The following is a 27,979-nucleotide window of genomic DNA, read 5'->3' as shown; positions in this document are numbered from 1 at the left end:
GAACCGTGAAAGGTGTGGTGGTGGTGGTGATGATGATTTTAACCCACCTCTCCTTGTGGTGAGTTACAATATAGCTAAAGCACATAGTCTTCATAAACAGTATAAAAATACAGATATTAAAATGTATTCCTACAAAATACATATATTAAAATGCACAGAACAAATTTTAAACTATAGTGAACACAAGATGCAAGATTAAAAATCATGGTTAATACTGACTATTGTACTTTTGTGAGGCACCAGCACTTTTTGGCAGAGAAGTCTATAGAGTTGATAAAATTACCACTCCCATGAGTCCATACCATGAAGCCATGGCAGTTAAAGTGGTGCCAAAATGCATTAATGCTAAGATGAATCCTTAGAACCTCATCAGACAGAGATCCTCAAGCTGGGTGTGCATACTAATGCAGACTAACACATCACTGTCTTTTATTTATACTAGTTTGTTTCATTAGTTGCCTACTCTGGAACTCCACAGTGTTTGTGTGCATGTCTTCAAATTGCCTGTCAACTTGTAGTGACCTCATTAATTTCACAGTGATGTGTTTTGACAAGGTATACTCAGAGGTGTTGCCACTGTCTTCCTTCAAAATACAGAACTTAGAGTTCTGTAAACTTTCGGAACATGGTATTTGGTTATTGTATGTTTTCCAGGCTGTATGGCCATGTTCCAGAAGTATTCTCTCATGACGTTTCGACCACATCTATGTCAGGCATCCTCAGAGGTTGTGAGGTATACCTCTGAGGATGCCTGTCATAGATGTGGGCAAAACGTCAGGAGAGAATACTTCTGGAACATGGCCATACAGCCCGGAAAACACAGCAACCCTGTGATCCCGGCCATGAAAGCCTTTGACAACAAGATGGTATTTGTTGACAGTCTCCTAGCCAAGTACTAACCAGGCCTGGCCCTGCTTAGCTTCCAAGATTGGACAGGACCTGGTGTCTTCAGAGTTGGATTAAATAAATGAATAAATAAATTCAGAGGCATGGTTTTATCAGATTCCAAAGGGATCCTCTGCTGTAGCAAATAAACAACAAAGAGTGCTATTACACAGACATACAGTGTGGCATGAGCTATTGTAGACAGGAGCTTAATTCAATCTGGTGCACATACTGATTTCCTAACTTACTAGGTGTATATACACAGATGAGTTCAAAGATACGGACTGAGCGAGGGGTGCAAGACAATACAAGAAATAGCAGCAACTGTGTCACATGTCTGACTGGTGCACAAATGAATAAAAGACCCCATCAGTTTCAGCTTGACCTGATCCCAGCTGGTGGTAAATTAGCATTGCAAGATAACATGAACCTATCAAGTGGAACAATTAACTTTCTGCGGTGTGCAGGCCGTTCTCCCAGTGTTTGTTGAGTCCAAACTCTAGACAGTATCATATTTGCGGGCAAATTCCTCTAACCCTCATTTCTAGCCATTTCCAGGCACTGTATATTTAAAGCGTCTGAACGTGAGCTTGCTTAAACTCAATCCGATGAATACGGCGGCTGACTTGACCTACTTTGTGTGTGCCTATATAGTAAAGGGAATCATCTAGCAGTAACTTGAAGCCACCTCCTTTTTTAAAAAAAAAATGTTTGCAAGCCCAACATTACAAGTCCACTGCGGATTTGGTTTTCCCAAAGTAATCTTATAAAATGCCTTTCATTGAAAGGCTGCCCTAGAAGGGAAATTCTCACTAGCTGGCTCTGCTTGGAGTGTGAATTGCTGTATTATTGTAGGTGAATAAAAAGGGAATTCTGTGTTAATATTCTTCCATAGGAGCTATTGATGCCATTTGTTTTGTGAGCTCCGTTCGCTACAGACAGTTGAAATTGGCTTTGGGGTATTGCCATGTCTTGTAAGCCTTCATTCAGTAGGTTTTCTCCATTCACCCATTTCACTTCACATAGTTTGTCTCGGTGTCTGCTCTCATTTCTCTTTCACATATTAGCAGCTGGGATGGATGGGATTTTATCTAAATTGGAATCTACAGACACTGCCTGTTTCAGTTCACCAACACTGATTCTTGCTTATCTGGGGTTTTTTCCCCCCTACTTCTAAAGATAGTAAAATTGGGGGAAGCATTGGCAGGGACAAAGCAAGATCTTCCGATCTTTGTGTTACTCAGACAGCCAACATCTCTAGAAGGAATGGGGAAGGATATTGGGAGAGACAAATTAAGGAACAACCTCGAGGCATGAGAAAGGCAGGCTCATTCAAAGTGATGGGGAAGGTGTATGTATGTAGTGTTTTCCCTCGTACTTGTCATCAGTTACAATGCCATCGTTGCAAGATTGATGCTCGGTTTGATGTGGTAATGAAGCATTGATCAGAGATGTGGGGGAAAGGGGGGTCGAGAAAGGGAGTGTGTGAGAGAGAGAAAAAGAGAGAGATGAGCTACCCTTTGCTCATTCATTATTTTTTATCTCCTAGCCGTGGAAGACAGAAAATTGTTCATAGGCATGGTTTCGAAGAAGTGTAATGAGAACGATATCAGGGTGATGTTTTCTCCGTTTGGCCAGATAGAAGAATGCCGAATCCTCCGGGGACCAGATGGGCTGAGCAGAGGTGAGTGGAGCAGTCTATTAAACCCTCTTCTTTTTAAGTGCTAATTGGAGCTGGGAGATGCAGCAGGGCAGGGAAGAATGGAGCTATGGTCCGTCGCCAGCTCAGGGCTGTGCTTGAAGACATGCCACGTGACAGGCATAACCCTGTTCTCAGAGATATATATATATATATATATATATATATATATATATATATATATATATATATAATGAAAATAGCACCTTTTAATTTAAAGGGTTTTCTATGTCAGTGTAATAATTAATGTCCACTGGGTCCTTTCTTTCATAGTTCACAGGCCCTGGCAGGAGGCAATATGTGTCGCAACACATTGCTCCCCCTGTGAAATGTTTGCCAGTATTGTCCATTTAGTTCCCCAAGTTTTGCTCTATAAGAGTGTATAGCAACGAATTACTGTATGTAATGTATAGGTCTAGAGATTTTAGTTTTAAAAACCAACCCAAAAAGCCTCTTATCACACAAGGATTTTGAGTATAGGGGCAAAGGACACTGGCATTTTCCTCTCTCTGCAGAATAACCCTCAACTAAACCACGAGTCATATCAAAATCCATAATTTTGACCCCAAAACACCCTCCCGATTTATACATGAGGTCAACTAAAACACAAATATATAGGGTAGTAGTTACACTGTAGAGAATATGATGGCACACTTAGACACAATCGAATTTTCTCCTTCCATTTGATCCTGATATTTCAGCATCAAGCTTGACCCTGCCTTCACAAAAGCACTTCTTCATCTGCATTTTGGTTCTTGATGACACTGCAGTATAATACGTAGAATATTCTATCCAGCTGTTTTTTTTTGCTGATTTTCAGTGAATTTATTGAGGGCCAAGATCCTACATCAATGACTTAGTTATGAATGTGTAACTAGGATCATCTCCCGACCTGACCTAACAAACCTACTTTGACAGCCAGCAGCTACACTGAGCCATGGACGTTTGTTCTTGCTCAAGTGCAGAATTCTCTGGTATGATGGAAACTTACAATGGGGTCCAATTCTGATTGTCACGCCAGAGATGGCTGATGAGATGGAGCTGGAAATTATCCTGCTGAGCCCTGAAAACCAGCAGACATATACTCCATTACTTGGAGCAGATCCCTGGAGTTTAAGGTGGGATATAGGGGACATTTATATTTGTGGAAACATAGCCACAACCATTTATTTATTTATTTACTTATTTACAACAGTTATATCCCACTCTTCTCACCCGAAGGGACTCAGGGCGGCATACACAATTGTCAACAATTCGATGCCTACACACATTTAAAACAGAGCAATGAATAAAATCCAATTACAACACTTAAAACAATATAAAAATATAAAACATATGGTTAAAGTCCATTCATCCAATATCCATATTGCTTATGGTTTTGTCCTTTTTTAAAATAAAAGCCATTGTCAAATTTTAGGCTCCCTAACATTCATCCAAAAAGCAATAGGTAAATGAGTGCTATTAGTTGAATGAATATATATATATATATGTATATATATATATGTATATATATATATATATATATATATATATATATATATATATATGTATATGTATATATATATTCATGCAACACCATACACACATATCTATTATTTGCTTTCAGAGGGAACAGTGTTGTCACTTCACCACCATAAAAAGTAATAGACAACAGATAACACCATTACTTGTAATGCAGCATTCCCAAACTCTATAGATTTGTAGCACTGCATAAATATGTTGCAGTTGGTCATTGTTAAAAGGAATTTTGGGCAAAATAGGTGTGTCCCTACTGCATATTTTAAAATATATTGCTTGCAGGGTAAGATATAATAGTGCACAATTAGGGGGAAATGGGCAACAATAAAATTGTTCAACTGCAGTATGATATATGGCTATTGTTGGGCATGAATGAGAAATAACACAGTCTGGTGCATATCTGCTTAGGCAAAAATGCTATTGAGTTCACTGAAGCTTACTTCCAGATAATGTATAGGATTGTACGTCAATCCCATGTGTTCTACTATGTAGTCTTCCCTATTTTGGAAATAGTTCCTGTAAATATACATATTATAGTTATTGTGATTGTTGACATTTACGGGTGTTAAGAATGCATGAAGGATATCCTGACATGTATTGATTAATGTTGGCATCTAGTCCATTAATTACACACCTAGTACTACAAATGGATTTATCCTGATTTCAAAGGCTTTCTGCAAACAATGAGTTGAGACCTTTATGAAAAGCTATGAGGTAGACAGGCAGGTAGGAAAATAAAGTAGGAGAATGTGAGATATGTCTTCTTTGTTTTTGTACTGGTCCCACTTTCTGATGCTTCAGCCCTACCCAGCAGAAGTGTCCATCCTCATCCCACAAGGCTGGAAAGAAGATCCCTGCTTTATTTATAAACTAAGGAGATTTAATGTATCTAAATTCTGAAATAATCAAATCTACATGTCAAAGTTATGTGTCAGACAAAATTAGGATTGCCAGAGTAAAAATTAGGAATGGCTCCTCTATCTTTAATGGTTGTGTAAAACAGAGATTTTCTGATGGTTTTATAATAAGCAGTACCTGCTGACATTCCCTCCTCTATACAACCATTAATGGTTGAGAGCCACTCTCTAGATTTCAATCTTGATTTTTTTCTCTCTAGATGGACTGTATATCCCATAATACAGTTATTGCATTTGAATGGTGGAAATCCAACATATCTGAAAAATATCAGGTTGGGAAATGTGCCAAAGTATGTGCTTTCATCTCATAACTTGTTCAGTCAAGCAGTGTTTTTGAGCTACCTCTTCATTTCTTTTCCCTCAACCAACATACACTCTTTCATTCATCCTTCAAACGGTTTATTAGTTAGAGTTAATAAGGAACTATGTTAGAGCTTAGAAAGTATTACTGGAATGGATATTCAAAATTATTTGAGAAGCCGTGACAAGAAGAACTCTCGTAAGAATCTTCGCAGTTTGGGACTTATTCTACAAAAAATTCATACACAGTTTCAACTCAGAAAACTACATTTTATGTGCAGATAACAGCATTTTCTGCATGGAAAATAACATTTAAACACAGAAATATACATTTTTGTGCAGAAAGTGCTGTTTTATGTGCCAGAAATATAAGTGGAAATTTATTTTGCTTAAAATTCACACAGAGTAACTCTTCATGGAAAACCACTTTTCTGCGCAGAAAATTGTATTTTTCTACATAGCGCCAGCATCTACTTTCATAAATTAATATTTTGCAATGAAATACTATGCAAAGAATTCTGTTTCCTGCCCCAAAAGTTTTGTTTTCTTTACAAAATAGCTATGTACACATTTCTGACAGAATAAGCAGAATTGCTAATAGACTTCAAAACATGTGGTTTTAATCAAAGACTTTATCACAGTTGGAGAATAGCTGAACTCATTGCGACCTTGAAGAAGAATTTAATGAAGAACTGCATCCCTGATAATGCATTCATTTCAAGTAGGCAACACTGATCCACTGCAAGTGTAGCAATAAATGGCTGCCTACAAAGATCAGTCAGTGAATCAGCAGTGCAGAATTCTTGATCAGAAATAATTTGAATGGCTGGTAAATATTTTCTGAACAACCGAACCAACACATTTCTGTCTCTCTACAGTCAAGGAAGAAGCATATTTTGTAAAGCTTGGTGGTAGAGCACATGTTTTGTATCCAGAAGCCAAGGATCCCAAGTCCAGTCTAGTTTAAATGATCAAATATCAAACAATCCCACTCATCTCTGACCCTCTCTAAACTTTATAAATGTTTAAATCTCTTGTCCTTGTAATGTGGTACTAATTAGATAAAGAAATGTTTCTATTCAATCAAATTGATTGAACATCAGGAAGAACTTCCTCACCTGAACATCAGGAAGAACTTCCTCACTGTGAGGGCTGTTCGACAGTGGAACTCTCTCCCCGGGGCCGTGGTGGAGGCTCCTTCTTTGGAGGCTTTTAAGCAGAGGCTGGATGGCCATCTGTCGGGGGTGCTTTGAATGCGATTTCCTGCTTCTTAGCAGGGGGTTGGACTGGATGGCCCATGGGGTCTCTTCCAACTCTACTATTCTATGATTCTATGATTCTATGAAATTGCTGCTCATTTCACCTGACACATTTGAAATCTTTTGTAACAAAATTTCAGGAAGGAATTATTATAATTATATTTGTGTATATCCCACTTTTCTTTCTTAAATGAGACTCAAAGCAAAACTTTCCCCTCTTCTAACATAAAAAACATGGATTTACTAAAAATTGATCATCAATCGTATACCCAATTACCTGGGAGCAAGCCCCATTAACTGAATGGAACTCATTCTGAATAGCCACATGGAAAGGTATGGGTTTATCTAGCTGAGCTTTTGTGTTCAAATTATTGTCTCCGACCTTACTATACTGCTCAAAATGTGTGACCCACTCAAGTGGAGAGCAGTAGAAAACAGAATGGAAAGTTAGAGAAAGTAGCCAAGAGATAATGCAATGACAGTGTAGGTAACAGAATTACCCAGCAGTGTGTAAGCAATAAACACAACAATGAAGTATAAATGTATGAATTTCAGTCTATTTAAATCAATGGTTCTCAACCTGTGGGTCCCCAGGTGTTTTGGCCTACAACTCCCAGAAATCCCAGCCAGTTTACCAGCTGTTAGGATTTCTGGAAGTTGAAGGCCAAAATATCTGGGGACCCACAGGTTGAGAACCACTGATTTAAATCGTAAAATATTGAAAAGACTAACACATGAACACACATACCATTTGCCACCCGGAGAGACTCCTGTCATCTCCATACATCCCAATGTCAATACAGCCCTGTCTTCAAGGTCTTGAAAGGGCCATTGGCTACATGAAGCCTTCCTGTTGGCAAATACATGTCAGGCTGAATTTGAGATAACATGAAGACTAAGAGAGACCTTCTAGTCTATCTGTTATCAACAGCCCTGCTAATAGCAAGCAAATTCAGGACCGTGGCTTCCTTGATTTAATTGATCCACCTGCAATGCAGCCTTCCTCATTTACTATTGCCTTCCAGTTTACCAAGCATTATTGTCTTTTCATTCATTATCATTCTTTCTCGTGGTATGTCCAAAGTACAGTGGTCTCCATTTAGTCATTTTGGCTTTTAGAGAGAATTTATTCATGCTTTGTTCTTAGACCCACTGATTTTTTGTGTGTCAGTTTAAGACCATTAAACATGTTAAAATGGGGGTGCTGTGAGTTTTTCAGAACCTCTGAAGAGGGCAGTCACAGATTGAGTTGAAACATCAGGAGATAATACTACTGGAACATGAGCATATAGCCCGAAAAACTCACAGTAGCCCAGCGATTCTGCCCATGAAAGCCTTCAACAATAAATTAAAACTATTGCACTACCTCAGCCAGTTAAAAACTTTTTAAACAGAGAGGTCTTAGACGACTGATGAAAGGGGAGTAGAAGAAGGACAAAGAAGCCTCCCTTGACAGATAAGTCCATAGCCAACAAGAAGGCTCTCTCCTAGGTGCTTATAAGCTGTACCTGCAAAGATGGTGGGACCCACAGAAGACCCTCCCCTGAAAATCAAAATACTCAGATTGACACATATAGAGCAATATGATCTTTCAGATAACCTAAAGCCATGTTGCAAAGATGAAAAAAAGGAAGTGAGTGAACTCTTTTGAAGCAACACAGCAGGAGTGGTGCTTGTAGTCCAGGCAGTGGGCCAAGGTCTTAACCAGAAATAAAACAGACTGATTAATTAATGCTCAAGTTGTACTTGCCCCTTGAACAATCGGTAGGCAAGAGCAGTTAACAAGCTTAGAGGAAATCAGAATACAATCAGACATAACCCTCCAACAAGGGGACTTGCTCACAAGGCTGGTCTGAAAAGAAGTTTCCTAGAGGCAGACTGGGATGAGCCTTTCGTTTTTGCTGTACTGTCTCATACCAATCTCTTCTAAATTTGATCAAGGAATGTGTCAAAGATCAAAGTCCTGATGCAATTAAGAGCTTCTTGCCTTTGAGGGTGATCATAGGGTTTGCAGGAGCTGTTCAAAGCAAGATATACAGGAGACCCTCCACTTCTGCAGAGGCTATAGGTGCAGAATCCCTGTGAAAAGAGAAAAAAAGAATAAAAACTATTTTAAACTGAAAAGTTGGGATATATAGCGCAACTCTATGGTACAGAGGACATTGATGATAGAATCACACTAGAGGACCTATAAATACCTAGGAATACTGTATTAATAAAATCTGAAAATACAGTAGAGTCTCACTTATCCAAGCTAAACGGGCCAGCAGAACCTTGGATAAGTGAATATCTTGGATAATAAGGAGGGATGAAGGAAAAGCCTATTAAACATCAAATTAGGTTATGATTTTACAAATTAAGCACCAAAACATCACATTATACAACAAATTTGACAGAAACAGTAGTTCAATACACAGTAATGTTATGTTGTAATTACTGTATTTACAAATTTAGCACCAAAATATCATGATATATTGAAAACATTGACTACAAAAATGCCTTGGATAATCCAGAACCTTGGATAAGCGAGTCTTGGTTAAGTGAGACTCTAGTGTAATTAAATCCACTAAGATTAAACCTTCCAATTTGAAGAGCCAATAATAAATCTAAATTATGAGCCAGAGCTTGGAAAATCTGAATCTGGGGTTGAATCTGGAAATCTCTGCACTGTGGGCAAAAAGGAATAGGAAAGACAAGGAGCTATGCAACATAATTCCAGTAGGATTGTGCCCCTAGACCGTTGTATTGATATCCAGTTCTACAAACTTGAACCTGTTCTGATTTGGATCTGAATTAGATTTCCATATTGAAATGGAGAGGTACATATGCAAAGAGGCACTTCCCAATCAAGGTCCCAAGTTGTTTAAGGATTTGAATGCCATCAGACACATCTTGAATTCAAACTGAAAATGTATTGGCAGCAAGTGCAATTCTTTTAAGACTAGCATTATATTCTTTCTGTATGATACTCCTGTCAGTGGTCAACCTGCTGCATTTTGCAATAGCTGCAGCTTCCAAGTCTTCTTCAAAGGTAGCCACACATTGTCTAGTTGAGAGATTACCACTACATGGACTGCTTTGGCTAGTTATCTCTCTCCAAGAAAGGCCATAGGTATCACACCAGTCTATCCTGGAACCAAGCACAGATGTATCCTTGTCCAGAAGAGGATGTATTTACCCATTTCCTACATCTGGTAACCACCAGTCCACAGAGAGCACTTTGTTCTATCAGGACTGAATTTCATCCAACACATTGCAGCATCTACACCATGGAGACGTAAAGCTAAATGTGTCAGCATACTGCAAGCTGGAAATGCATGTTACCACATAAGGGCTTCAATGTGTGAAGATAGCTCATGAAGTGGGCCCTGGTGCTCATTTGGCCACTTCCTGATGTGCATTTAGACCTTGTTTAGGAATTACTAGAACACAACCAAAATGGCTGATATGCATGAAAGATGCACAATGTCCGTGATAAGTTCTTCATGCACATTAGAAGTGCCCAATGTGCATCAGAAGTGCCTGGTGTACATTGCAGCAGTATTATTAACAAATTGCATATGTATATCTTCATAATTCACTAATAATAGGGTTTCATTGTTTTTCTGCAAGATAGCTATGGATTCATCAAGTTTGAAAGCATAGACTATGATGTAGGATCTTGGCCTTCATTTTTTACACTTGTAGTACAAACGATATTGTAGCCCGAGTACAGCCAGGCAAATTAAACATTTTGATTTTCCATCTTAATGGGATCAATAGGATTAACTTTGCAAGCTAGAAACTGATGAGTGCAGGTATCTCAGCAATTAGTCAAACATTCGTTGTAGCTAATGGCAAGTCAAATACTTTCACTCCTGGAAGAGTTGAGTCTTCCCTATGCAATAAAAGCAAACACCATTTTGGGTTTATTCACTGGTTGGGCATGTGTTGTTTCAAGTCACGAACAAGTCCCTGACACAGTGAGCCATTGACAAATGATGGGACTTGGGTGCATGTGTTGATTCATCCTGAGATTGCAATCACACAATGAGCCACAAACTGATGAAGTGTAGCAACACAGGGCCTTGGTCAGATGACAGTTATTACTTTGGACCCTCCTCTCTGCAGAGCTAAGATCAAATTTTTGATTGAACACAGAAATAGATATAGGGAGCATATTGGGTTAAACATGAAAGCCCAGAAACCATACAGACTTCTATGGCTGTGGATCGAAGATGTCACATCTGGCAGCAAGCAGAACATCATTTAGAAATTGATTGGTGGTGCACACACGTAGTAAATAAATATACAAGCAAGGAGAGATAAAGTAATTCTGAATGCATGCAGCACATGCTTCTGGACTGGTTCTGGATGCACTGAAAACCATATTTTTCTCATTTGAGATTGTTAAGTCTTCTTAATTCTTGCAATTTATTCTTGAAAGGCTGAGATTAGATTCGTCCTATTTCAGTGTGCATAATTATCAACATTATTAATGTCCATAAAGCTGTCAGACTGCCTTCTCTATCTGAAATGAGTGTTCCACACTCTTGCTACTTACATTTACAATAGTGGTTCTCAACCTGGGATCCCCAGATGTTTTTGGCCTTCAACTCCCAGAAATCCTAACAGCTGGTAAACTGGCTGGAATTTCTGGGAGTTGTAGGCCAAAAATATCTGGGGATCCCAGGTTGAGAATCACTGATTTACAACCTATTTTGGAGGCTCTGGGAAGCTTCCAGTGTTTCAAAAGCACCCCATGCTTGTAAGCCTAAAATTCTTCTCTAACCCAGGTCCTCTTACCATTTTAGAAGGTGGCATCAGTAGTGTTTACACAGAAATTAAAAAGTTGGCACAAGTTTGTTAAGGATGAAACAAAGGGAAACCATGTGAAATAACTCCCAGCAGATATAGATCTTTCTTTGCATTCACTCTGGAGGAGGAATAGCCAAATTGCCTGTGTAAGCTTGTTTGAGCCACTCACATGTGACTTATCCATGGATCAGTGCTGGTTTCCATAAGAGTTAAAGTAATGGAGAATGATCTCATTGGGTTCCATGGGCCAAGATCTCTTAGCATCTTCTACCTAGCTAAGTATGCTTGAAGTTATGTAACATACACCATGATAGAAGATTCCAGCAACTATCTGAAACCACTTGATAGAACAAGTCAGACCATTGGTCCCTCTGAACCAGTACTATCTGTGACATCTTCCCAGAGTTTAAAATAAAGCTCTTTCCAGTCCTACCTTATATTCCCCCAATCAAATCTGAAACCTTTCACAAACAAAGCATGTGCTGTACCACTAAGCTCTAGGCCATCAAATGTTGTTAAGAGAGTTTACATTTTCCCTCATTAAAATGTATATGAACAGAAACAATCAAAGTATTGGTTACATAGAAACACAACTGTGTTGGTAAGGCTATTAGCTACTTTTAAATTTTCATGACCAAAAATGGTTCCAAGTAGCAAGAGAAATTATTCCCATATCTGTATCTCCCAAATGCTCCTTCCTTTGAAGCTGTTTCCCACATTGCGAATTTCATTCCTAGGACTCCCACAGTTACAATTGCAATATAGGATGGAGATGTCCAAGCAGATATCAGGCTCACAGCTAATACCTATCAATCTCTCCTTCATAGTTCAGTGGTGATGATGAAAATACAGTGTGGTTTTTAAAGACTGAGCATGCTTTCTTGCAGGTTTGGGTTCGATGTTACAAAATGCCATTGCAGTTTCTGCTTTCTGTATGCATTAGTCACAAATAATTCACCAGCAATGTCTGCTGAGAGTATGATCATTCTCTCCATGATGGTGATAGTCTGTGCTGTGAACCATTCTATTTGTTATGACCACTGTGTGGGGTTGCTTCACACAGACAGAATAAGGCTGTTAGAGTATGTAACGCAAGCCTCGTACGTTGCCTGATTTGGCCAATGTGCTGGTTTTGACACTCTCATTACATTAAACCAATTAATTTATTTTTTCCATTGCACACTTTGCATCTCTTTCCTTAGAGGAGAGGGTGGTCATGTCTACATTTCCTCCTCCACCAGCCACAGACATGTCTAACTGCTGTTACTGTCTTCAGATATACCACTTCTTCTCTGCACATATCTATCCTCCATCAGTTCCATCAGTAATGGAAAAATGATCTCTCTGTTCTCCGTAGCATTCTGATTTCAAGATTATTTACTCATTTTGACTGTTAGAAAAATAGGAAGTGGAGCTACAGATGTAACAGACAGGATATCAACTAGGGCTACCATATTTTGCTGTTGCTTCTCAAGTTCCACTGATGGCGGATTTAACCTGATCATCAAAAGTACTGATTCCATTGTTTAGCACTATCACTCTATGAGACTCAAGCACACTTGTACTTGTTTCCAGAGAGGAACAAAGAGAGAGGTCCAAAAGGTTTTAGGACTTCCAACCCTTCTCCAACCTGGCACCTTTCGGATATGTTGGACTAAACCCTCCATTACCCCCAAAGTGACTGGAGATCATGAGGCCAGTGTATTTAGAAGGCACTGGCTTTGGGTGGCTACTGCAGAGTGTAGTAGTTGAACTGATGTCAAGGGAAATAGGGGTGGAAAGGGTTGGGCAAGTGGGAGGAAAGTGGCCAGTTTATTGAGACAACATGAAAACTGTTGTATCAAAACATTTACCTTGTGTAATGGGAGTGTCTCCTTTACTGCAGAGGAGAGAATAAAATCTGGTAATCCTTGTTTATCTGCTTAGAATGAGTAATGTTTTAAAGATAGATGACTTTGAGACTGATGGTAAATTTGGCCCTCTTTAATTTTAGTGCCCAGCCTCAATATGGAGTCTAGCAGAGGTACTGTAGACCATTTACCATTTTACTACTACACCTATTTGTCTAGAATGACTTGTAGAATGTTTTTTGCTTTGCTTTGAATATTTCTTTTTCATTGTCCCAAAAGAAATGTTTCTTGGATTATGGCTGCAGAAATCTATCAATGTGTTGAATCAGTTAAAATATCAGCAGTTGTTGGGTCTAAGAAAATAACAAAACATCAGCTTAAGAAATAATTTTGACTTTCAATATTATTGATAGTAGTAAACTGTCCAATTAAGTCATGTATGTTTCTTCTAAAAGATTGGTTTCTTTGGTATTGAAGACTGTTATATTGATACAGGTTGAGTATCCTTTATCTGGAATCCCAACATCCAAAAGACTAAAATCCAAGATTGTCCAAACTGGTTGGCTGAGATAGCAACGTGTTTTATTTCAAGTTGTTTAGTGTACACAAAGTTTGTTTTGCATACACAATTATTAACATTACTGTATGTATATAAGGTATATATTAAATGTAACTGAATTTTATACTTCAACTATGGTCCCATCTCCAAAATACCTTATTATATAAATGCAAGTTTTCTGAAATTCAAAATATGGAACACTTCTGACCCCAAGCATTTTGAATAAGGGATACTCAACCTATGATAAAAAGCTCTGTGTGATGTCAAAATGCATTGATATATTTTTAATGAGCCAATGTAACTTTAGCTCTGTGTTCAGGTAGACAATGCTTTCTCCTCAATTCAGTGCAAGCATTATTTACAAATTTGAACTTCTTTGTAATGCATGCCTCTTTTCCCTTTGTAGCTTAAACCCACTCCTTCCTCCTGTCTTAGTGCCATGGTAGAAGGGATCCCTTCTTTATCAGAATATAAAATCAATGGTAGAAATGGTTTTGGGGTGAAGGGGAACCCCAATCAAGAACTTTGATTAGAATTGGTGAAAAGTGTGAAAAATCTACTCCAGTGAATACAAAGGGGAGTTCTCATTCTTAAGGCTGGTTTTGAATTATGTGTTACTTGTTTATGATAACTATTGGTTAATTTTCCACTATCCACAAGGACAACCTAAGTGCTGCAAAAGAAAATAGTTTTAAAACATTGGCTAACATATTGTTAGTCAGTTACAATCACAGCATCATAGAAATGTAGAGTTGGAAATGACCACAAGGGCCATCCAGTTCAACACAGATGGCCATCCAACCACCATCCAACCGTTGTTTAAAAACCTGCAGTGATGAAGCCCACAACACTTCCATTATTGGACAGCCATTTCCACTAAAAGTTCCTTCCTAATGTTTAGGTAGAACATCTTTTCCTGGAGCTTGAATCCAAGCAATAGCATATATGAGTCTTAAGACATCATAACTGTTTCATATTTTTGCATGTTGTTGTTATTGACAAGATAGATCCCTGAAATCCACTTTCAAAGCCAGTCAGTTGTCTTGAACTGCTGGTAAGCAGAGTCCTAGAGCTCCCTCTAGGACAGTGGTTCTCAACCTGTGGGTCCCCAGATGTTTTGGCCTTCAACTCCCAGAAGTCCTAACAACTGGTAAACTGCTCTAGGAACTTCATCTTGATGAATCCAAGATGAAGTTAAAATTGCTGGAAGAAACATTAACCTTAGATATGCAGATGATACCACTTTGATGGCTGAAAGCGAGGAGGAGCTGAGGAGCCTTATAACCAAGGTGAAAGAAGAAAGTGCAAAAACGGGGTTGCAGTTAAGAAACATCAAGAAAACCAAGATTATGGCAACCAGACTGATTGATAACTGGCAAATAGAGGGAGAAAACGTGGAGGCAGTGACAGACAAGATTTCTAGGCATGAAGATCACTGTAGATGCAGACTGCAGACAGGAAATCAGAAGATGTTTACTTCTTGGGAGGAGAGCAATGACCAATCTCGATAAAATCATGAAGAGTAGAGACATCACACTGGCAACGAAGGTCTGCATAGTTAAAGCAATGGTATTCCCTGTAGTAACCTATGGATGTGAGAGCTGGACCATAAGGAAGGCTGAGTGAAGGAAGATAGACACATTTGAACTGTGGTGTTGGAGGAAAGTTGTGTTGTGTTTCTACCAGGCCCTTCTGTCATGCAATTAAAATGTTAATGCATTCCTGACTTGATATTCTTACCAGGTAAGCATTGGGGAAAATAAAAACAAAGTGGTCTTTCAGATTCACACAATGATTTCCATAAAACAAACAATCTGGCTGGAAAACGTATTTATCGTTTTGCTCATTGACCACAGGGGCAAAGATATTGAAACGTTAAGAAAAATTAAACTGGGCTTGCTGCAAAGTTTCATGCTTTCATTCTATAATGACAATGTGTTCAGCTTCTGTATTTAGATCTGCACCATTTGGAAACCTTTTAAAAATCATACCAATCATAATAATGATGTCTGGGACAAATTGAGTGGAACATGCTGCTATTTTAGCTGTTATTTTTTAAATATAAAACTTAATTTCAAACATTGTCAGGGTAAAAAATAGATTCACTTTTAATGTATTTAGAAATCACCAGCAAAATGGGGATAAGGCTAAAATTCCACATTCACTTACTTGGGTGGAAGGCCCATTGAATTCAATGGCATTTACTTCTCAATAGACATTTATGGGATTGCATTGTAAATTGTGATAGCTAAGCTTTGTTTGAGTATTGCTGGGAAATTGTGAGCCAACATAACTTCACAGCCTTTAAAGCATTCTTGGAACCACAATTCAGGAACTTGTCCAGAGAAGGTGAACAAAATGGTAATCGGCTGGATAATATGTTTAGCCTACAAAATGAGGGTTACGTAGTGACATGATTCGCTGGATTAATGTGTAATTGAATACAGACTGGCTCTGACTTTTGGCCCAATGCTACTGGCCCTGTTGTAATGGCCACACAGTGCTTACTGTTTTAAATGGGGTATAATATTGGTTTTTAAGTGTGTTTTTACGATCGTTTGTTTTACTATATTTTGTATTATATGGGGCATTAATCTTGCCATTATGTAAGACCGCTCTAGGTCCCCCTGGGGGAGAAGAGCGGTATATAAATTAAATAAATAAATATATAAATAAATAAATGATGGCCATGCTTAAACCTTTGAAAAGCTGTCAAAATAGAAGATGGAGCCAGTTTTTTTCTACTGCAACTGATTCAAATTACAGGTAAAGATGTTTCATCTAAGCATTAGGAAGAACCTCATGGTGAGAGCTGTTCAAAAGTGGAATGTCTTCCTTGGAATGTGATGGAGTCTTCATCTTTGGAGGTTTTAAACAAGGTGGATGGCCATCTGTCAGGAATGGTTTGAATGAGTATTCCTGGATGGCAGAAGGTTGGACTGGTTGGCTCTTGTGGTCTCTTTTATTATTCAATGAAATTTGAAAGGATATTTTCAATATCTGTTAAAAGGAGACAGCGCAGCTCTAGTCTTAACTACTCATCAACATCTAATCTAAAAAGTGCAAGTTCACCTCCTTCCACACCAAGCCTTGGGTCATTTAGCTGTTGCCTTTTCCATCCCAAACCTAGAATGCATTGTATTTCTTTCATGCGCACACTGTCATTTCATGTGGAGTGCAACACTAGTACCCAACATGCAGCATTGGTATTCCCAGGAGTGGAGTGGAGATACAGCTATCCTATCAGGACCATTGCACAAACCCAGCCATCAGCATGGTCATTACACAACATGTCCCAATGCACAAAGTGTCCTGATGAGCAATGTGTCTTGATTCACAATGTGTCCTGACATACATGTTCCATTGTAAAACATGTCCTGTTGTGCAATGGATAACCTTCTTGAGCAACAGGAGCCCCTCTTCTGCAATGGGACATCTTATACAGTGCCCTGTTGTCTACCATCACAATTCACTAGCATGATTCAGTGTCAAGTGAGCAACGTAGCCATTTTTCACCCAGGAAACGAATAACAGCCAATATTATTTCCATCCTAGCAGGCGTATACCCCTCATGTATGCTTTCAATCCATGGGAGTTTAATGTGTATCCCCAACTGACTCAGTGTGGTTTGACACTTTCTCATTCCTTTGGCTGCTGGTTCTCAACACTTTTTTCTTTCTACCATTGTGCTTTTGCTGTCTTCAACTTCATTCGACAACACTGTCATTTAACCCAATTGTCTTTGCAAACCAATGTAAGTGTGTTTCCATGTCTTTGTGAAATCATCACACGAGATGTTAGCATCATGATATCTTTGACAGTATCACAGTGTGGCATACTGATGAAGTTGGTGGCAGAGTGGGCAGCCACAGCCAAGGCAGTGTGGGCAGAGAGATAGGGCAGAGGTGGACAACTTGTGTCCTTTGTCTCAATTTCAAGAGCATTATTACCAAGGCACTGCCTGGGCGGAAAGATACCAATCCCCTAGCAACATTATTCAAACATCAGGCAGTAATTCTTTTCACTCTAGTGTCCTTCTTCCCAAAACATGTGGCAGTCTTGTTCTTGAGCATTATGTTATCAAACCATAGATGACTTCTTGAAATGGTTAGCCAGTAAAATAATCCCCTTGAATATCATAAAAATTCTGGGCAGTCATGCAAATGTCCCAGATTCCTGCCAATTTTATTGACCACACAACCCTAATTCTATGTCATCTGCCCCTTCACAATTTCACTATTCACTTACAATGAAACGATAAACATCTTCATATTATGCTTCAGCAGACCAGTCTGCTCCCATATGCTGGATTAGCCAGCATATTCATGCAAAAAAATTATATGCATCCATGAGCATGGGATATGCCTGGATCACATGTACTGCAATATATTTATTTAAGTGTAGATCCTTGCTTAAGTCAATGATGTTCTTCCATATCCAATACCAGTACATTTAGGACTGTCGATCCAAAAGGTGGTGGCACCAAAAACCTTCTGGGCAGCAATACTGAGGCTTTTGAAGCAAGTTCTTAAGACTCACAAGGAAGGAGAAGGTTAAAGAAGAGAAGATGGATGGCTAATTCTAATAGAAAGGACAGGCTCCAACAGAAATACATGATTGGATTCTTGCCACAATTCCAAATCATTGATCTCACAACTGTTTAGGGGGGGGGAATGATTTGAAGCCAACATTTTCTTTCAAGATGAGTAGCAATATTCAAAGCAGTAGTAGAAAACAGATCCACAGACCCAACTCTTTGGAAAAGACATAATAAATGCAGCAACCAATACCATCTAATTTTAACATCTTCTTCACTATCATCCCACTATCCCTAACTAGTGGGAGGAGAAATGAGCACTTTCTCTCCTATTGACATTAGAGGTGGTGTCAGCAACTAAATATAAAAACTACGGCTCCATATTTTTGGTTGCCCATATTCAGTAGCATCCAAAGTCACATTTAAGTCATACCAAACAGACACTACCTTGGTAGAGTTTTGTTTAGCCATGCCGCAGCCCTGGGCTGCCTTTGCCCAACTCCCATGGATTTTTGCAGAGGCCTTTCTGCTTTACCACTTGATTTCTCAATTTACTTATTCTGTAGATTTTGCTGCACCATCGACTGAGGTTTAATTTGATTTAACTTAAAACATTAGCCCACATATTATTAGGTAATGAAGCAAGCACGCCAGTTTTTTACTGTCATTTTATATAAATATCCTTAAAATACCTGAACATCAAGAAAAAGAAGCAGTTAGCAAGGGCAGAGGGATTGGAAGATAAATCGAAGAGAGTTTTCAAGCCCATTGGTTTAGAAGAATGGGATGTATATGCTAACTATGTAGTGTATTCTTTTTGTAATCCCTCATCAACCCAAGCTCAGTTTTTATCCTTTCTTCCCTTTCTCTCTCTTCCCTTCTCACCCACAATCTGTGGTCCGATTAGCAAAAGCGGCTTCTGCCGAGCCCGCTAAATTAGGGAAGTGGGTTATTTTGGTTTCTTTTTTTACTTTTTTGGTTTTGTTTTCTTTTTTTGATTATTTTATGTACTACGGAGAACAGTGTCGTCTTGTGGCCGTTCTCGTAGACTGTGTTGGTTTAACAAGCGTCCAACCCTTTTGTCTTGTTGTTTTTTTGTCTTTCCTGCTCCCTGTCCCCTTGTTCCCACAGGCTGTGCGTTTGTCACGTTTTCGACAAGGGCAATGGCACAGAATGCAATCAAAGCCATGCACCAGTCTCAGACCATGGAGGTACAGTACTGTATCATCTGCCCTTTCTTTGTGTTTTCTTTGTGCAAATGATTGAGAATGTAAAGCCATGCTCTCCTGGAGAAGATCAGATGCATGACAATCACAGATTTAAACTTCTTCCCATTCCCCACCCACACTCTCTCTTTTTCTTCCTTTCTCTCTCTCGCTTTCTCTCTCTCTCTCTCTCTCTTTTTTGTTTCTCCATCTCTGTGACATTTACTTCCCTTAATTGTCTGAGAACACAGGATGATCTCTCTGTTTTTATTTCATAATATGGTGGCATTCAGCAGAAAATGAAAGACGTAGTTCATTGAAATGCCACCTTGCCGTCTGGTGAAATGTACATTTGGCATGTTGAATTGTCTCCCCCTCCTACTTTTTTTTCAATGTTGCTGAAACAATTTGAGCTCTGCAGGCTACCATTCATAAATTCAAAGTGGACAAGCCACACGGAGAAAGGCAGATGGTTTTCATTTTTTCCCTAACCTGCAAAGCAGTATCGATTATTCCAAACAACCCGTAATTTAAAAAAAATTATGCTTGTCTGTCTGGGAGAGAGTGAAATTCAATTACATCTTTGGCTTGTATTTGTGAATGAACCCAAACATTTAAATTTACATATGTAAATAAGAGTGATTTTTTTTCTCTTCCCAGTCTGTGATTTTTGACATGGTCTTTCAGAATTTTGCACAAAAAAGCCTCACAAGTCAACTATGTCTTAATCTGGATCTTCTGGTTTAACAATTTGAGAGTGCATGTTATATTGTATTATGTATATTGTATCTGTGTATTGGTTATTCCTTCTGAAGCAGCATTTTGATGCAATGTGCACTTGTTTCTTGCTTTTTATTTTTTTCTCCCCCCTGTATTTTATTTTATTTTAAAATGAGGATCGTTCCACTTTCTGGAATAATATTGTTTCCTCCTTTTGCAATGCTCTAATCTCCCAAAGCATGCTGGGTACTAAAAAATCAAATAAAACCCAACATTATTGTGTCTTTGTCATTGAACTGCTTTGTGTAATGAGCAAAAAAATTTTTTTAAAGTGCATGAAAATGTCACCATCTCCTGTATTATCCAGAAATATTGATATTGGCATTGGAAAGTCTATTGTCTCTCCAATCTTTCCTACCTTTAGTTGAGATTATTTTGATACTTTATAATCAATGTGTTTTTCTTTTCAGTGCTATCCATTTTTAGGCACGTTGTTAGATGTGTTTCAAAGTGGGCCAGAGAAAGGAATCAAAATTACGTTCACCATTAAATGAACATTGAAATAGAAATATGTCTCTCTATTCACACACATACTTCTGCTCTTTATCTCTGTGGCTCCCTTTTATAATATTGAAAGTGTATTTGATGACTCAAGATAAAAAGGGAAGGGAATATATATTTTTATTTCCATACCATATTAGGACTTCAGAGGTAGGATAGCTATTTTAGAATCCTCTGATGATTCTACCTTTGCTAAAATTCAGAATGCATTATGTGGCAAGGTTGCTATAGTTTAGGATCGCTCCTGCCTCTTGAAGTTTGAGCCAAAATGGTAAAGAGAACATCATTAGGGATTAATTTAGTGATTCCCAGACTTTGGTCCTCCAGTTGTTTTGGACTTCAACTCCCAGGAGCCCTAGCCACCTCATCCAATGGTCAGGGATTCTGGGAACTGAAGTCCAAAAACCTGGAGGACCAACATGTGGGAACCATTGGCCTAATTAATGAAGCTTTGCTGTGAGTAATGAAACCAATGAACCATACTCAGCTCATTTGTAGGCCATCTACAACTTCCTAAGCAGCACGTATCTTACAACATTACCTGTTCAATATGTATCTTTGTTACATTTGACAATGCCAAGGTCCATAACTTCATCAATGTCAGTTAAGAACTCTTGTAGGTATATTCAAATTCAAGTGCATGTAATTCCTCAGAAGGCTGTTTCCCTTAAACTGGTCTTCTGATATACATGGAGGTGGAGAATGTCATCAATACTGATGAGGACATTGTGAACAATCCAGGTGTAGGTGATAGTACAGATTAACCACTATCTATGTGACCAAAAACCATTTCTGATATCTTAAAGAGAAATATCAATAGGAATGTTCCAATGTTTTACTTTGGCCAGGCTTCTTTGAATTTACCCCAAAATTTTGGTTCCAAAATTTTGATCATATGGTTTTCCATTCACACTCATCTTTGGGTGTTCTAAAGATAGAACCATACAAAGATTGCATTTCTAGAAAATTAATCTCTTGGATCAAGAAACCTTCAGACTTAAAGACAAGCAGCTCCTTGATTTGAAGATAGTTACACATTTGATGGAAAAACATTAAATCAGGAAGAATCAAAGTATAATGGAATAGTAGGACCACCTCTGTGAACATGAAGGCCATCAAGAGCTTGAGTATCCCCAAGAGTGGTTGCATTGACAAATTGCTCATATGTTTGATATTTTTGGCAAAATTGCTCACGATTCTTGAACTGCAACCCACCTTTTTGCAACTTAAGCCCTGCATGTGTCCCTCTCTCTAGACTTGCCCAACCCTACATTACAGCTTGGAACAAGGGAGTATTTGATGCATCTTCAGAAATGTTTGTCCATATTTTAATTGACACTCAAAAGAAACTTCGAAAATATTGCAGGGAAATAGTGCAAGTTCCTCTTACATTGCTACATTACAAACCAGGGACACAAAAAACAGGAATAGATGAAAAGTTTTCTGATAGTACTGAAGGTTTCTATCAAGCCTGGAGAAACCTGGCTGAAGCATAACTTGTAAATATAGGGTTGGCTCTTGTATACAGTCAGTTCTCCACATTTGCTGGGGTTAATTAAATAAATGCTTCCTTTTAACCTGAGAGAATGCTTCTCTAGGAATCTATATCTTCTGATGTGACTCTATGGGGAAGCTGCCCATAGGAGGGCCTACAAATGACTGTAGCAGTCTCTTGGTTCTGCAGTGCAACTCTATGGCCAACTTCTAATGGAAGATTCCTAGAGAAAATGCATTAATAAAATCCATAAATAGCCCAATATATAAAAGGAAACCCACAAATATGGAGGACCGGCTGTATTGTTTTGTTTAATGAATGACATATATTCTGAACCACCTTTTCTTCAAATGGTATTCCATTCTGTCATCATGCTAACGTTGCTTCCCAACTTACCTTCAGACATGGTTGTGTTCTGAGATTACTCCATTCTCTCCAAAAAGGACCCTCAGAAGTGGCTTTGGTGTGCTACTGAAAAGAAAAAAAAGCACAAAGGCTGGATTTCACAGAGCGAAAGAATTAACGAAACTGAGACAGCTGAAAAACATAGAATTATGAGAGAGGAGAATGCCTGCTCATCTTAAGATAGCAAATTGGGATAGGGAGAGAAAAGGAAGAGTATATTGGTTTAGGTCAATATACTCTCATGTTTCCTTCTCCATTGTTATTAATGTCAATGCTATTATGGTAAAGAGTTGACTTTCAACAGCTAATATTAAATCTGGACATTCAACCAGAAACTATAATGCCCCTGGGCACTCTGATTTCATGTTTAATGCAAAGAAAATTTCTTTGCAAATGGAAGATTATATATTATGCAATCAGGCTTCAGCGGAAACAGTGACGTTACTTTCTGTCCTTGATTTCATTATTTTCACTCCTTCAGCACTTAACAGAATGACATATACTTTTTTCCAAGATGATCACAAAATCTAAAAAGATGAGAAAGGAAGTGTCCAGAAGAATAAATATCTCCTAAAATTAATGGGTTCTTAGATTGCTGTTTTCCACTCATATGCTTTCTACCCACATGTTTTCGAGACCTGTGCTCACCATCACATTTTAGCCTCTCTCATATATTCGAGGTTAAGCTCAAGCAACTGTGTCAAACTGAGACACTAATTTTCTTTTCTTTTTTTACTGTGGAACAAATTAGTTGCAACAATAACAGACCTTTTCGGATACGAAGCTACTTTGATATGTATGATTTCAATCTTTGTGATGTTTGCTCTCTTGAAATTGCTGCCCTGATGAAATATGAAGCAGATGGGGGGTAAGGGGAGGGAAGAGAATTATAGATTCATAAAATGCTGCAATATTGTTTTATACAATTTACTGCCAGTTAAGCATTCATAAATACAATATTGGCTGCCTTGTGGAGCTCAGATTTGCAAGGCTGGATCTGTTATCTCACAGCCTTGTCCTTGACATTTATTTCTGCTGTTTTGGATATGAGAGCCAGTGCGGTATAGTGGTTTGTGTGTGGACTACAACTCTGGAGAACAGAGTTCAAATCCCCACTCAGCCATGGAAACCCACTGGGTGACCTTGAGTAAGTCACATTTTCTCAGATTCAGAGGAAGGCAAAGAAAAGCCTTTCTTTGACCAAATCTTGCCAAGAAACCCTCACAATAGGCTTCCTTTTGGGTCACAATAAGTTTAAAACAACTTGAAGGTACCCAACAGCGATAGATAGATAGATAGATAGATAGATAGATAGATAGATAGATAGATAGATAGATAGATGATAGATAGACCGACTGACCGACCAGTGGTTCTCAACCTGGGGTCCCAGGGGTTTTGGCCTACAACTCCCAGAAATCCCAGCCAGTTTAGGATTCCTGGGAGTTGAAGGCCAAAATATCTGGGGAACCACAGGTTGAGAACCACTGTGATAGACCTATCAACCCACTGTGTCCATAAAATTTACAGACCCTTTAACAGATATAGTAGCTGTGTTGATTATTTGAATGCTAAGTAAATGTATTTATATTGAAGAATATATAATAATGCACTGCTTGCATTGTCAAAGCATAGTGTTGCAAATGTCACTTAAAATGTATATTGTCATTTCACGTCAATTCTCTACTATTTGAATCTTTAATCTTGTTAAGGGTATATACCAATGGTTCTCAACCTGTGGGTCCCCAGATGTTTTTGGCCTTCAACTCCCAGAAATCTTAACAGCTGGTAAACTGGCTGGGATTTCTGGAAGTTGTAGGCCAAAACACCTGGAGAACCACTGGAGAACCACTGGTATATACATTTTTGTAAAAAAAAAAAACCCAAAAAGTTTAGAATTATAAGCTATGAAGGGTATAGGAACACACACACATATATAAATATACAATAGACACACATAGATACATCTTCAAGTGTGTGTTGGAAGTATGCTGTAAACTGCTATACTTGTCTCCATAAATCCCATGAAGCAGATTCAAAAGCTTGCCACATTGCCTTTTCTTTATTTAAACTGGGAGTGGTAGGCCACTTAAGTCTTAATAGAGCATAAGAAGGAGGGAGTATTTTGCACTGAAATTCTTCGTGGCAAATAATAATGATGCTATGATAAAGTAATGTAGATAATCCCTCTACCAGCTCTGTCCATAGATCTATAAGCACAACACCTAACTATGGAAGAACACACACACACACACACACACACACACACACCCCTAAAACAACAAATTAAACAAGCAAATAATAGGGAAACACAATAATAAAGATGAGAGTAAACCCATTTAAATCAGCAAGTGTTACCTTTCGGAATCCAATGTGAAGTGGAATCCCCGTATTATCAATTTTTAATCACTGTTATTGAAAGCCAGCATACCCCACACAATACAGATTGTTATCACAATTTGGAAGAGATTCCAAAATTGCACTATAAGAACAGAACACTATTAGTGTGCTACTATGGAACATTTCAGAAAGAAATGTTGCATAATTTTGTTTCTTGTTTCTGTTATTTTAATTTTATTTAGAAAATAATAGAAATTTGGTACACCAATCTACTGCTTAGCCCCCCAATATAAAAATAACTTCAGTAGGAGAAATACCCCAGGAAAAATGCTTGGGTATGTGGTAATAGTGTCACAATAATGACTAAACAATGATAGTGAAAACACAGTTACAGATGAGTAAATCTGGGTAACAACTGTTCATTATTCATGATTTATGCTTAGACACAGTTGTGATATTGTTGATATGACCATAACTGCCTCCTCCAATTGACTTTATCGGGAATCAGCTGTATGGGGAGAAGGAAGTCCATGTGAATGGCTTTTTGTTGGGGGTGGTTGGGCCAAGAGAGGTTACTTAGTCAGGTATACTAAACTTATTATCCCAGATGGCTGTCTATCTTCATGACATACATTTACTTCAGATGAGTATTCTAGGATTTTTTATTTGAAGAAAAGTTTGGAGATCCTCCAAAGTTTCCAGAAAAGTTCTCCCACAGCTTCATGACAGGCTGGGTAGCTAGGCAGGAAACTGCCCAAATAGGACACTGGTGCCATCACCCTATCCCTGGTCATCAGCTCAGAGAAAGGGGATGGATTGTGGCCATGATTGCCACTATGACTCCCAGCTGGCCATGGAGCTTTATGCAAGCTTCTGACCATCAAGGCATCACTCAACATCTGACATCGATAGAGGACCTCACATGATGTTATGATCTCCCCTCCTTCCTTGTCATATGAGTGCCTCTGCTGACATCAAAATAGGGCACCTGCATGACAAAGATCATATTCTCTTTCATGCTGGTCTCATGGGTGCCCCGTTCTGATGTTGACAAGGCCACCTACAATGCCCATAAGTTCACAGAGCTCTGAGGTCAACCAGGAGTGGCAGCAGCAGTGACCCAGAGAAGGTGAGATGCACACCATTCCAAGGCACATTGACACAAGGCTAAATTGCCCTGTGTATGTAAACTGAGGACCTCTTCACACAGGGCAAAAACAGCCCCGTTTTGCCACTCCTGGCCAGGCCTCAATGGGGACTGCCTAGTGTCATCAGTTGGCACTCAACAGGCCACACCCACATTCCTCCCAAAGTGTAGAGAAAGTGCCGGAAGGGGTTTCCTACACCACCATGGGGAGGAACGTATGTTTTGGATAGCTTCAACAGAGCGACCTGCACTTTTTTTCCCCTTTTCCCAGTTTAATCAGGGAAAGGGTGGCGGGACAACATGCATTGCCACCCTTTCTCCCATCTGATTAGGACAGGGATGGGATGTCAACACACCCTGTCCTGTCCCCACCATATGACGAGGAAAAGAAGGTGTACAGAGCGCCATGAGCTACCCCATGCACCTTTCCTTTCGCTGACTGTATGAAAAGGTCCTAAGTAGCTGATATAGTATACTTGCCTAAATCTTGATCCAAGCTATAGCTAACGAGAATCCTCCCTTTTGTGAGTTTATGTTATAGGCAACTGTGGTTGCTTTGAAAATGCATTTAGTCTATTAATGTAAAAGAGATACTATTCTCTGACTTTTCTTCCTCTTTCTTTTGCATGCTTTCTTTCTTTTGCTTTCTGTCTTCCTTTCATTCCTTCTCTCTTTCACAGGATTGTCCTTCTTGAAATAAAAAACATGAAAAGGCTAATGATATTTTATAAGTAGTTTCTGTCCTATTGAATATTTGTTGTGAGGGTAGGGTGGAGTAATAACAAAAGATGAGGAATAATTTCATCCGCTGAGCTGCCAAGATACCCCAATCCATAAACACCTTTACATGAGTCATATGATCAATTGCAAAAAACATTTCCAGTGGTTGTGATGCTGGGAAATCCTCAGGGGTGGACAAGACTCATGTAAAGGTGTGCTAGAATGACTTTTCCCCCACCAATCTGTCCAATCGCAGGGTTGTTCTTCACCAATAGTCGTGAAGTTTGCTGACACCCAAAAGGACAAGGAGCAGAGACGTTTACAACAGCAGTTGGCACAACAAATGCAACAGCTCAACACTGCCACCTGGGGGAATCTTACAGGTCTTGGAGGACTTACGCCACAGTACCTGGCTGTAAGTATTCATCAAATTTGATTACAAGCACTTTCAGAGGAAATGTATGATACTTATCTTAAAAGAATATGCGTTAAGCTTAGCAGGGAACATGTCTTTCATTAAAATGCCATGCAAATTTCCACAGTGAGTTAAGGGTGCTTCTTAGTAACAGTAAGATTGAATAAAAAGGCAAGGACTGAAGTGAAATGCAAACTAGCCACACTCTCTCGTTTCCTCACAATTTACACCATCACATTTCTACATCCAGAGGTCACATGTCTTTTCATCAATTAACTTCTGAATAACTGATCAGGTTTTTTTGGTGAAGTGTTTGCATGTGCTCAAAATGCAGTGCTTGGGAAATTTGTTTCTGAGGGACACAACTCTTTCCAGGATTTTGGCATCTATAATCAAAAAAGTAGCTTTTCATGTTTTGCAAATATTTATGGGATTACCAGATGAATTTATTTTAGCCAACTCTGCAGAGACACCTCTGTTAAAAATAATATGTATTTCAGCTACTTAGTAAAGCAACCTCTCCTGGTGTGATCCTCCCAAATTCTACTGGAACTGTCATATTCTGGCCAATAGCAAAATGGACCTCTTCTCATCATGTAGCTGATATCCACTAAAGCAGTCTTGAGTAATGTAATTGTGGCAATAGTATCAAA

The 27,979-nt window shown here is 38.8% G+C and overlaps 1 protein-coding gene across 30 annotated transcripts in view; it reads left to right on the top strand.

Moving 5' to 3' along the window:
- Window positions 1–27,979, top strand: part of celf2 (CUGBP Elav-like family member 2) — a 620,922-nt gene that overhangs the window by 523,147 nt on the left and 69,796 nt on the right. For 19 of the 30 annotated variants that reach the window (XM_062983254.1, XM_062983252.1, XM_062983253.1 and 16 more), the window contains 4 exons: window positions 2,435–2,569; window positions 13,369–13,398; window positions 19,453–19,532; window positions 27,168–27,326. In XM_062983254.1, the coding sequence (XP_062839324.1) occupies window positions 2,435–2,569; window positions 13,369–13,398; window positions 19,453–19,532; window positions 27,168–27,326 (404 nt within the window). The remainder of the gene's footprint in view (window positions 1–2,434; window positions 2,570–13,368; window positions 13,399–19,452; window positions 19,533–27,167; window positions 27,327–27,979) is intronic. The other 11 variants (XM_062983256.1, XM_062983265.1, XM_008110309.3 and 8 more) reach the window with 1 other exon arrangement.

This window comes from Anolis carolinensis, chromosome 5 (genome assembly GCF_035594765.1).
Source record: "Anolis carolinensis isolate JA03-04 chromosome 5, rAnoCar3.1.pri, whole genome shotgun sequence".
Taxonomy (NCBI): Eukaryota; Metazoa; Chordata; class Lepidosauria; order Squamata; family Dactyloidae; genus Anolis; species Anolis carolinensis.
The sequence above is the reverse complement of the archived record's forward strand: the minus strand, read 5'-3'. Positions and strand labels throughout refer to the sequence as shown.